This window comes from Dipodomys ordii, unplaced genomic scaffold (genome assembly GCF_000151885.1).
Source record: "Dipodomys ordii isolate 6190 unplaced genomic scaffold, Dord_2.0 Scaffold23, whole genome shotgun sequence".
Classification (NCBI taxonomy): Eukaryota; Metazoa; Chordata; class Mammalia; order Rodentia; family Heteromyidae; genus Dipodomys; species Dipodomys ordii.
In genome coordinates this window covers 7,864,243-7,875,998 of record NW_012267239.1, presented here as the reverse complement: position 1 = coordinate 7,875,998, position 11,756 = coordinate 7,864,243, and the positions used below count along the sequence as shown (strand labels likewise).

The window sequence follows — 11,756 nt, the reverse complement described above, 5'->3', positions numbered from 1 at the left end:
TAAACCACCAGAAAACCGGAAGTGGCGCTGTAGCTCAAGTGGTAGAGCGCTCGCCTTGAGCTGAAGAGCTGAGGGACAGCGCCCAGGCCCAACCCCGAAGAGCTGAGGGACAGCGCCCAGGCCCAGAGTTCAAGCCCCACGACCGACCAAAAAAAAAAAAAAAAAGAAAGAAAGGATGGGAAAACAGCCAGCAAACTTGTGAGCTAAATTTTTAAAAGCCACATGCCTCTGATTTATTGAGGCAAAGAAGAATGAAGACTGTGATCTTGCCATCTCAGAAGGAGATGTTGCTATTTCCCAAACAGAACCAAATGTCACAGGCTTTGCTTCACGCTTTGCTTCTTGGGACAAACTGAGTTCCAATCTTCCATTTCTAGTTGCATACTAATGGCTAATTCACTTGAAACTACCATTTATTGAAAAGAGTACATTAATTTGGCTTCACCTAACAGCTGCAATTCTAAGTGCCATCATATTTCTATTTTGGGTTTGTTTTTTTTTTGGGGGGGGTCGGTCATGGGGCTTGAACTTGGCTGGGCACTGTCCCTTGGCTCTTCAGCTCAAGGCTAGCTGCTCTTCCATTTGAGCCACAGCACCACTTCCAGCTTTTTCTATTTATGTGGTACTGAGGAATCAAACCCAGGGTTTCATGCATGCGAGGCAAGCACTCTACCACTGAGCTTTCCCAGTCCCTCTATTGTTTCTCATGAAAATGAAGCCATCACTTAACTTAGCAGAGTGAGTTGGAACCGCAGCCTCAACTCTTAACATTCTTCCTTATTGTTTCCAAACAGGTAATATCTCTTTCCCAAAGCTGGGCGAACAAGAGCCCTTCTCTCATGGCTAATTGCTAGATATTCTGGGAAGGGTGTACGCTGTGAATACATGGAAGCACAATGGTGGCACTGTTATTGTGAACCTTACTGTTCTATCACCTGAAAAAGTGGATGTTTAAGCAACTCTTAGTAACTGACTCTTCTCAGGAAGATTTGAACAATATCCAAGTAAACAAGGCAATGAGTTCCTGATGCTAATGGAAAAGGGAATATCAACTTCCAAGGAAATGGATCAAGTATTTACAGACTTATTCAGTATGGAAGTTACCCTCTTTCATCTTGCTGTAAAAGAATTATGTCTAACAAACTGTGTATACTGGAACTTTTTTTTTTTTTTTTTTTTGGGTCCAGTCGTGGGGCCTGAACTCTGGGCCTGGGTGCTGTCCCTCAGCTCTTCAGCTCAAGGCTAGCGCTCTACCACTTGAGCCACAGCACCACGGCTTTTTTCTTTTTTCTTATGTGGTGCTGAGGAATCGAACCCAGGGCCTCAGGCATGCAAGGCAAGCACTCTACCACTGAGCTACCTTCCCAGCCCCACTGGAACTTTTTTATATACCTGGTTATCAGAGTATCTGATCACCAAGTGATAATCTGAGTTGTCATTTTTGTTTTCTTTGTATTATCTTTACCAGGCACACTGAATTTTTTCCTGGATACCTACTTATTCTGAGCAGAGGACTTTCTAGAAAGTCCTGGAGCGTGCTGAGTAAGCTGTCTTAAGAATTCCTAAGCTAAGCCAGGAGCCAGTGACTTACACCTGTAATCCTAGCTACTCAGAAAGCTGAGATCTGAGGATTCCAGTTCAAAGCCAGCCCCAGGCAAGAAAGTCCTTGAGACTCTTATTTCCAGTTAACCACCAGAAAACCAAGTGGCACTGTGGCTCAAGTGGTAGAGTCCTTGCCTTGAGCTGAAGAACTCAGGAACAGTGCCCAGGCCCAAAGTTCAAGTCCCACAACCAACAAAAGAAAAAAAATTCCTAAGTTTGGGGCTGGGCAAGTGGCTCAGTGGTAGAGTGCTTGCCTTGCATGCATGAGGCCCTGTGTTCAATTCCTCAGCACCATATAAGCAAAAAAGCTGGAAGTGGCGCTGTGGCTCAAGTGGTATAGAGTGCTAGCCTTGAGCTGAAGAGCTAAGGGACAGTGCCCAGGCCCAGAGGTCAGGCCCCAACACTAGGGAAAAAAAAATTCCTAACCTAAAGTAGTTCCTGGGCCTGGGGGCTGGGAAGGTGGCTCAGTGGTAGAGTGCTTGCCTTGGATACATGAGGCCCTGGATTCGATTCCTCCGCACCACATAAGAAAAAAGAAAAAAGCCGGAAGTGGCGCTATGGCTCAAGTGGTAGAGCACTAGCCTTGAGTTGAAGAGCTAAGGAACAGCGCCCAGGCCCAGAGTTTAGGCCCCACAACTGGACCCCCCCCCAAAAAAAAGTAGTAGTCCTGGGCCTGTTTTTATTCTTTCTATTCCTCCTTTATCTGTAGTACTTTTTAGTTTAATCTACAAGGTCACCTTATAATTCTGAGCTTGCCCAGTTGAAGTATTCAAGCCACCAGCAAAACAAACATCATTACTGCAAGTAATCTATCCCACCTTTCCTACAAACTGGGTAGCAGTTATTACAACTCAGTGATTGCATTTTTTTAGCCTCTACTGCTACTATACTGTGTGTACAATCAAGGACAACCACACTTATCAATTACTAAACATTTAAAATATATTTCTAAACAGAATGGGCCAACTCAGTCACAGTAACTGCTGATATTCAGAGCAAAACAGCCCACAAAGACACAGCACTGATTTCTTTTGGGTAAAAAATATACAACTTGTTTCTGAACCACAACCACTTGTGCAGTTTAAAACGTTTTGCTGCTAACATGGCCCTGGTAGAAATTATGTCATTTTTCTTTTTTTTTTTTTCCTTAAAAAAGTTTCTTAAAAATTTCCTAGACACTAAATTACCAATCTGGAATGTAGATCCTGAGGACAAAGCAGCTCAGGTCATCTAAAAAAAAAAAAAAAGAAAAATTTCCCATCACTTGTCTCAATAGGGTCTGAAAGGAGAAAAGTAGTGTGGGGAGCCCCTGCTTTGGTATGGAGAGTCACGGCCCCTTGACCCAGACCGAGAACGTGAGTAGCCATAGCTTGTGCTTCTCTCAGGATAAACTCTGATGTAGGAGGTTTCACCCTGAAATTCAAAGACAAAGAAAAAAGTAAGTACCAGAATAATAAGCAAAGCCTTTACCTAACCTGGCTGCCTAACAATAGTTGTTTTTGTTTGTCCTGGGGCTTGAACTCAGGGTTTGGACACTGTCCCTTAGCTTCTTTTGCTCAAGACTAGCACTCTACCACCTGTACTACAGCACCACTTCTGGCTTTTTCTCTTATATGATGTACTGAGGAATCAAATCCAAGTCTTCATGCATGCTAGGCAAGTAGTCTACGACTAAGCCACATCCCAACCACAATAGTTAAGTTTTGAGCACTTAATCTACATGACACTGTTCCTTCATCACATTAAAGAAGGAGATATTCTTATCACATATCCAAAAAGAAGGAAATTGGCCCAAGTGATGGTGCCTCACACTTATCATCTTAGCTACTCAGGAGGCTAAGATCTGAGAATCAAGGCAGCCAGGACAGAAAAATCCAGGAGACTTGTTATTTCCAATTAACTGGCAAAAAGATGGAAGTAGAGCTCTGGCTCAAGAAGGTGAATAACAACAACAAAAAGCAAACAAAAGGGCCAAACAAGCAAGGCACTGGATTCAATCCCTACCACCAACCACCCCCCCCCCAAAAAAAAAAAACCCACAAAGTACTGCCCCTACCTCATGAGAGCGGAATTTGGTGTCATCCAGTTTGCGCAAGGCATATTCCATGTCTTCTTTTCTGAGATATTCAACCATCCCCATTCCGTCCTTCTGAACATCTGCATAGCAGACATCCCCAGCTTCTCTCATGTGATCTTTCAGGTCCTGCCAGCTGCCTGATGGAGGAAGTCCTAGGCATAGAGAATATAAGAGCCTAATTTCTTTAGCCATGTTAACTGTCCTGTTAAGATTCAGTAATACCTATGGTCTTTCCCCTATAAATAATTTAATCCCCATGAATCCCCAAATCACAACTCTACATGGGACAGAAAATGAAGAGAAAAACACTAAAGTATATGGTGAAGCTGGTCTTTAACTTTTAGAGACCAAAGTCTCAACAGAGCATCCCATTGCAGGTTTTAGTACCTTTAAGAATTCACAGCATTTCTTTGTTCTTCAATGTTTCCCATTATGAAATTTATCAGTACCAATTATTTCTTGCCTGACCAAGTTTCCCAGGACATAGGAATTCTCAAACAAGTGAAATAAAGTTTAGCTGAAGGTAGCAAATCAACAACAAATACCTACAGTTTGTTTTCCTACAGAAATGAATACTGACAAACCAAAGTACCTCTTAAAGAGATCACCAACATTCTTCACTATAGTTGGGGGTGGGTGGGGGGAGTAATAACTCAGATGCTAAAACTAGTTGGGAGTCATACAACCCTACCTGATGTCATGAAAGGGAAATGTGCTCCTGCTCTCAAAGGCTGTGTTTACCGCTCACAGCTCAGGACTGCAGCCATTTCCTAATAGTTTTCTAAGCAGGATTTCAGAGCAGCATGGAGAGAAAAAAAGATAATGTATGACATCTTGAAGGAGGGAATAGAGCTCTAGGGTTAAAAACTTCACAAAGGGGCACAAGAAAGGCAGATATTGAGTATCACTCTTAAGAACATGGGATTCTGCTGTGGTTCAGACATTCACAATCCTAAAAAAGTGCAAAGCTCAAACATTTCTACCCGTGTCCAGTACTCCCCTGCAACATGCAGAAGGCCCTAGGTATTTTTACCACTTTAGAAATGTTTCAAAGATATATAAACAGCTGAGTTTAGCATTTTATCATTTATAAATACTAGACAGATATGCACTATTAATTTCCATTACAGTCTCCAAGATTACAAGTTGTGGGGTTTCCGTTAGCTAGTTGTTGTTTTCTTTTAAAAAATCTGGCCTTTTTAGGCAAGTTGTTAGAATCTGGCTCCTGTAATATCTTTTTTTTTGGTCTATGGGGCCTGAACTCAGGCCTGGGCACTGTCCCTGAGCTCTTCAGCTCAAGGGTAGTGCTCTACCGCCACTTCTGGCTTTTTCTGCTTATGTGGTGCTGAGGAATTGAACCCAGGGCCTCATGCATGCAAGGCAAGCACTCTTACCACTGAGCCACCTTCCCAGCCCCCTGTAGTATCTTTTAATTAAACAGAAATCAAGGTACATTCCAAAAGAAAATAGAATTGTAGCTCTAAGAGTTTTGCCATCATCTTTCATTCTCCACAATAAGGAACCCCTTTCCAAGCATGTTTATGTTCTACCAAGGCTGAACTGTAATGCAGTTTAATTACAGGGTACCTACCTCACTGACAAGCCAATGCAGGGCTTTAGACTATCACTCTTCATGCATAGGCTATTGAAAAGCCCATGTGTCTCGTGCACAATTAGAATTAACAGTTGACATTACTCATCTGTAGACTGTGCTAAGCAGTTTACATGCATGATCTCAGTGACAAAGGAACATACCTGAAACAAGAACTCGGAAGTCAGATCTTCTTGTAGGAGGCCCACTCCTTGCACCTCGGGTCCACCCACCCCGACCTCCATAAGTCCTGGGAAACTCCACACGAAGCCGGCACTGGCCATAATCATATCCATTCCTTCCATAAATTGCATCCTCAGCATCTCTGCAAAGAAAAATTTGGAGTCAGAGGTGCCCAGGAGTCTGAATGACTTTCTAATGAAAGGGACAAATGATTAAGAGGGGAAACTGACAAGGAAAAACAGAACAAAGTAGGATATGTATATACTTTCATTTTAAAGATCTTTCACGGCACTGAATTAATCTTCACAACTGTCAGACATAAAACTGTAATAGGGTAGTCAGATTACAAATAAAAGGATTGATTTAGAAAAACAAAAAAATCCTGTTGAGAGATTTTGCCACTAAGTTTCTCGAAACTTGGTGAGTAGTTTCTCAAAATGAATATACATTAGGCTTCAATAATAAAGGCCTCATAAAACCTATGAAAAGACCCATTTTAAATAGGTTCAGGGGCTGGGAAGGTGGCTCAGTGGTAGAGCGCTTGCCTTGCATGCCTGAGGCCCTGGGTTTGATTCCTCAGCACCACATAAGCAAAAAGAAAAAAGCTGGAAGTGGTGCTGTGGCTCAAGTGGTAGAGTGCTAGCCTTGAGCTGAAGAGCTGAGGGACAGTGCCCAGGCCCAGAGTTCAGGCCCCATGACCGGACCCAAAAAAAAAAATAGGTTCAGGGGGCTGGGAAGGTGGCTCAGTGGCAGAGTGCTTGCCTTGCATGCATGAGGCCCTGGGTTCAATTCCTCAGTACCACATAAGCAGAAAAACCCAGAAGTGGCACTGTGGCCCAAGTGGTAAAGAGCTATTCTTGAACTGAAGAGCTGAGGGACAGCGCCCAGGCCCAGAATTCAGGCCCCATAACTGACCAAAAGAAAAAAAAATTGGGGCTGGGAAGATGGCTCAGTGGTAGAGCGCTTGCCTTGCATGCCTGAGGTCCTGGGTTCGATTCCTCAGTACCACATAAGCAAAGTATGAAAAAAAAGAAAAAAATTGGTTCGGGGCCTCGGTGTGTGGCTTAGTTTAGTGCTAGAGTGCTTGCCTAACATGCATGAAGCCCTGGGTTTGATTCCTCAGTTCCACATATAAGAAAAAAACGAAGTACACTGTGGCTCAAGTGGTAGAGTGCTACCTTTGAGCAAAAGAAGCTCAGGGACAATGCCTAGGCTCTAGGTTCAAGCCCAGAACTGGGGGGGGGGGGGGGGGGGGGAGGTAGGGGGACAGGAAACTAAACCAGCACTAGTAGCTGATGTCTGTAATCCTAGAGGCTGAGATAAGCTGGGCGCTGGTGACTCATGCCTGTAATCCTAGCTACTCAAGAGGCTGAGATCTGAGGATCTCGGTTCAAAGCCAGCCTGGGCAGGAAAGACTGTGAGACTCCTATCTCCAATAAACCACCAGAAAACCCGAAGTGGCACTGTAGCTCAAGTGGTAGAGCGCTCCCCTTGAGCTGAAGAGCGCAGGAACAGTGCCCAGCCCAGAGTTCAAGCCCCAGGATGGACAAAAAAAAAAAAAAAGGATCAGAATTTTTTTTTTTTTTTTGGTTGGTCGTGGGGCCTGAACTCTGGGCCTGGGCGCTGTCCCTCAGCTCTTCAGCTGTAGACTAGTGCTCTACCACTTGAGCCTCAGCCCCACTTCCTGCTTTTACTGCTTATGTGGTGCTGAGGAATCAAAAGGAGGGCCTCATGCATGCAAGGCAAGCACTCTACCACTGAGCCATCTTCCCAGTGCCACAAGAGGCTGAGATTTGAAAGACTGCTTTGAAATCAACCAGGGCAGAAAAGGTCTGCAGGACCCTATCACCAGTTAGCCAGCAAAATACTCAAATAGCAGGATCACACATGAGCAAGAAAGCTGTACATGAGAACATGAGGGCCTGAGTTCAAAAGCCCTAGTATTACCACTAAAAAGGAAAGAAAGGTGAGAGGAATGCAATACAAATGCCATGGGGGTTTTTTTTGGAGGGGGGAAGGCGTTTTTTGTTGTTTTTTTTTTTGTGGCGCTGGTGCTGAAATTATAGAGGTGTTGCAATGGACAAATCTAGTTGTAGTAGTCATGGGGCTCTAACTCTGGCCCTGAGCGCTGTCCCTGAGCTCTTTAGCACCAGACGAGCACTCTGCCATTTGAGCCACAGCACCACTTCTGGATTGCTGCTGGTTAACTGGACTTTCCTGCCCGGGCTGGCTTTGAACTGTGATCCTCAGATCTCAGCCTCCTGAGTAGTTAGGATTACAGGTGTGAGCCACCGATACCCAGCTGCAACTGCTTTTTTTGTTTTCTTCTTTTTGTGACAGTTCTGGGGCTTGAACTCAGGTGCTGACACTGGGCTTTTTTGCTTAATGCTAGAACACTTACCATTTGAGCCACAGTTCCACTTCCAGCTTTTTGGTAGTTAATTGAAAATACTCTCACTACTAGATGCCAGTGGGTCACACCTCAAGTGGCTAACTACTCAAGAGGCTGACATCTGGGAATCAAGGTTCAAAGCTAGCCTGAACAGGAAAATCTGTGAGGCTCTCACCTCCAGTTAAGAGGGAAAAAAAGAATCCCGCCTGTGCCCAGCAAAAACCAAAACCTTTTTTTTTTGGTCAGATGCGGGGCTTGAACTCTGGGCCTGAGTGCTGTCCCTGAGCCTCTTTGTGCTCAAGGCTGGTTATCTACCACTTGAGTCACAGCACCACTTCTTGTTTTTGACTGGATAATTGGATTTGTCTGCCTGGGCTGACTTCAAATCACCATCCTCAGATCTCAGCCTGCTAAATAGCTAGGATTACAAGCATGAGCCACTGAGGCACAGCAAAACCAAAACCTTTTAAGTGTAACTTTTTTTTCTTTCCAAAAAATTTTCCTTATCATTTTAGGAAAAACATGAATAACAAATCAAGTCTTCTTTGGAAATTATTTCTACTAAAGATTCATAATCAGCATAGTCCTTCAGTGAGTATGTGAGTTCACCTAGACAGTCTCTTTGCATAAAACCTCCCGATCATGCAGTGATTTGTTTATTCTATGACCTTGTTCTGTGGAAAATTGTATGCTATTTTCTCTGACCTTCTTTAGTTCCCGCCTGGACTTTCCTAGCACTGTATCTTTTACTTGTTTCTTCCTCCAGATACACACTGTTCAGCTTTGCACACAGCTTTTTCATAGCTGTTTCACTGTTTTGTAGTTGTGATCTCTCTTGCTGGCACTCAGAAAACAATACCTGTTAGAAGATGAACTATCCGGACAGCACTGTCTGTGGTTGGCCCCCAGCTCCACTGGCTCATGAAGTGTCAATTCTCAAATCTTTTGGATTAATTATCAGATAAATTTCAGTAGGTTGGGACAAGATTACCACTGTCATGGTGCGAGTATAGATGCAGCCTTGCTTCTTGATCTTTGGCACTCGCTGTACTCTGTGCACCCCTCCTTCATATTTCATGTCTTTATAGGCATCTGTTTCCCAGTGCTGGCAGATGCATGTCTAAGGCCACCTATTTCACTTGGAAAGTATTCCAGGATTCCAAAATGCCATCTTTTAAATGAAGCATATTACTGATATGTATCAATTATCTGTGAAGTAAACAACATTGCCTCCTGACCCCCAACTCCTGCAGGATCAAATCATTTTCATCTGTTTCTTCTGGTGCTTCAACTGACATTTCTTTTTGACACAAAACAACTTTATTTTCTGTAAGTTTCCATAAATCTTCATTCTCATTACTACAGTAGGGCCTTGGCCTCTGGCAGTTCCCACTCCCCCTCTCTCTGGAGCCAGGCCACAGCCACCAACTTAGGACTCTGGCCCTGTAACTGGGCTTCTGGGCGATCCAGTAAGGTCCTCAAGGGCCCATGGCTGCGAACAGCTCCTCCAGTGGTGGACCACCAAGCCTGAGGGCCTGTAGGGCTGGGTCTGGAGCCGGAGCATGGTGGGCCAGCAGACACCAGGCAGGCTCTACAGAGGCTGACTTAAATGTAACTTTTTACACAATTTGGATAACTGCCTTGTCAAAATCCACCCTGGCAAAATTTTATCAAAAGGTAAAAACTTTTTTTTCCCCACAATGGGCTGAGAATTGGACCTAAAAAGCCTCGAGTGCTAAGAAAATGCTTTTTACAATTACTTATTAAGTTCAATTTTTCTTAGAAGTTCTAGTTAAAAATGGCCTTGCCAAGCCAGGCGCTGGTGGCTCATGCCTGTAATCCTAGCTATTAAGGAGGCTGAGATCTGAGGATTGCGTTTCAAACCCAGCCCGGGCAGGAAAGTCTGTGATCTCTCCAATAAACCACCAGAAAACCAGAAGTGGCGCTGTGGCTCAAATGGTAGAGCACTAGCCTTGAGCTGAAGAGCTGAGAGAGGGCGCCCAGGCCCAGAATTCAAGCCCCACGACCGACCCCCCCCCAAAAAAAGCCTTGCACCTTCTATAGACAAGCAGAGCTGAAGGTACCATTCAGTGCCAGAGCCACTCACATATAGCCTGTCAAACATACCCACAATTCTAGTACTGGGGGGGGGGGTCCTAAGGTAAAAGGATCTCTAGTTTGAGTCCAGCCAGGGCTACATGGGGAGACCCCCCCAAAGAAAAGCATGTCCAGGGCACCCCAAGCCAACAGATTATATGCCTGGAGCAGAAGTACTAGCACTTAGACTTTGAATACAAAGGGCTTAGTGGCTTTCTGTCAAGTTAGTGGCTTTTTGTCAAGTTTTTATTCAAACTTATACATCTCTAACTTGAATAATATGCCTACCTCCCAAAGTTACTGTAAGGACTAAATAAGATACTAATGTGAGAATGCGTTGTTGAAAGCTTCAGACACTGATATCAGGATAGGGCTTTTCTGTTATGGTAGGGCTGAATGAGAATGTAACAGATCAAAGAGTAACTATGTATTTTAAGAGCAGAACAGGGGGTTCAAATCTTATCTCCTTCGCTGAATAGCCAGCCTCTTTTCTCAACAACTCCCCAGATTTCCTCCTCATCTGGAAAACAGGACCGCCTCACGGTGGCTAAAAGTGCTAAACGTACAGCGTGTGCCACTTGGCAGAACACAGCGATGTTCAAAGTAAGGAGCAGAGAAAGAGGCACAGGCGTCCATCATTTAGGGGTGTAAGCATGCCTAGTTCTGTTTGTGGGGTGAAGAACAGCTGTGCGTCCTGAGCCACCAAAGCCTTGGGGTGCTTCCCGCCGCTCGGCAGGACCCCGAGGGCACCGCTGGCCGCCCGCACACGACGCGGACAAAGCGGGGAGCAGGGCAGGGTGCAGCCTCTAAGCGGGCTCCTCGCCCTCGCCGAGCCCCGGAGCGCTTCCACATCACCGACTCCTCGCGGCCGGGACTAAGACCCCCCCACACAACCGGTCGGATTGGCGAGACCCACCCCCGGGCACTTTAGAAGGTTCCCCCATTCCATTAGAAGGCCCGGGCCCGGCGCGCGCGGTGGGGGATACGCTCCACCCTAGGAACCCCTTCGGGGCGCCCCCCATCCCCGCCGCCTGCTCTCCGCTAACGGCGACTTCGGGCCCAGGGCAAAGGGGCGGGAGGGGAGCGCGGGCGCGAGCCAGACGACGCGCGGGGCCCCCGGAGCCCAGATACGGACTCTGGAGTCAAAACTCGCGAGGAACCGGCCGGGGGGCGCGAGTCTCACCGCGGGTCCTCGAAGCGCACGAAGGCGAAGGGCACCAGGCCGTGCCGGTTCTTGAGCTCGATCTCGCGGATGCGGCCGTACTTGTAGAACAGGTCCTCCAGGTCCTTCTCCCGCACGTCGGTGGGCAGGTTCCCCACGTAGATGCGCCCGTCGCCCTCGCCGCCTCGCTCGTCCGCCCAGCCCGACATCCGCACCGGCCGACGCCGCGGGCCCGCCGCAGCCCACGTCGCCTCAGCCGCCGCCGCCGCCACAGGCGCCGCCTCTGCCACTGGCGCCCCCGCAGCGTCCCCGCGGGCTCCGCGGCGCTCAGCCGCGCAGCATTGTGGGAACGCCGAGCGGAAGCGCGCAGGGGGTCCACGCGCGCCGCCGAGGGAATCCTCTTAAAGGGGACGCGCAAGCGACGACTGCGCGTGCGCGCGATCCGGCGCGCCCCCTCCCCAACTCCCCCGGCACTGAGGGAGCCCGCTAGCCTTGAATTTCTGTCCCCCGACGCAATCCCCTCGCAGGCAGCGTGGATTGGATGAGTGGCTGGGACTCCCGGAGCCAGTGTCCTCCCCGCCCCCCGCCCCGCCCCTTCGGCGGTGCCGCCCGCCTCGCCGGCCTTTGTGAGCGCTCACTGAGGTGTGACCGG

General features: G+C 47.0%; 2 protein-coding genes and 1 pseudogene across 2 annotated transcripts in view; 1 reads left to right on the top strand and 2 right to left on the bottom strand.

Annotated features, from left to right (window-relative positions):
• Gatc (glutamyl-tRNA(Gln) amidotransferase, subunit C) overlaps positions 1–1,143 on the top strand; it is a 5,627-nt gene extending 4,484 nt beyond the window's left edge. The window contains exon 4 of the mRNA XM_013014486.1: positions 795–1,143. Within this exon, the coding sequence (XP_012869940.1) occupies positions 795–847 (53 nt within the window). The 3' untranslated portion in view covers positions 848–1,143. The remainder of the gene's footprint in view (positions 1–794) is intronic.
• Positions 1,144–2,522: 1,379 nt separating this feature from the next.
• Positions 2,523–11,474, bottom strand: Srsf9 (serine/arginine-rich splicing factor 9). Its single transcript, XM_013014485.1, has 4 exons — positions 11,126–11,474; positions 5,435–5,595; positions 3,659–3,831; positions 2,523–3,015 (listed from the first exon to the last, which is right to left on the bottom strand). Exons 1-4 carry the CDS (start codon positions 11,311–11,313, stop codon positions 2,872–2,874), a joined length of 666 nt encoding a protein of 221 aa, XP_012869939.1. The 5' UTR covers positions 11,314–11,474; the 3' UTR covers positions 2,523–2,871.
• LOC105984140 lies at positions 8,357–10,794 on the bottom strand (annotated as a pseudogene).
• Positions 11,475–11,756: the final 282 nt, after the last annotated feature.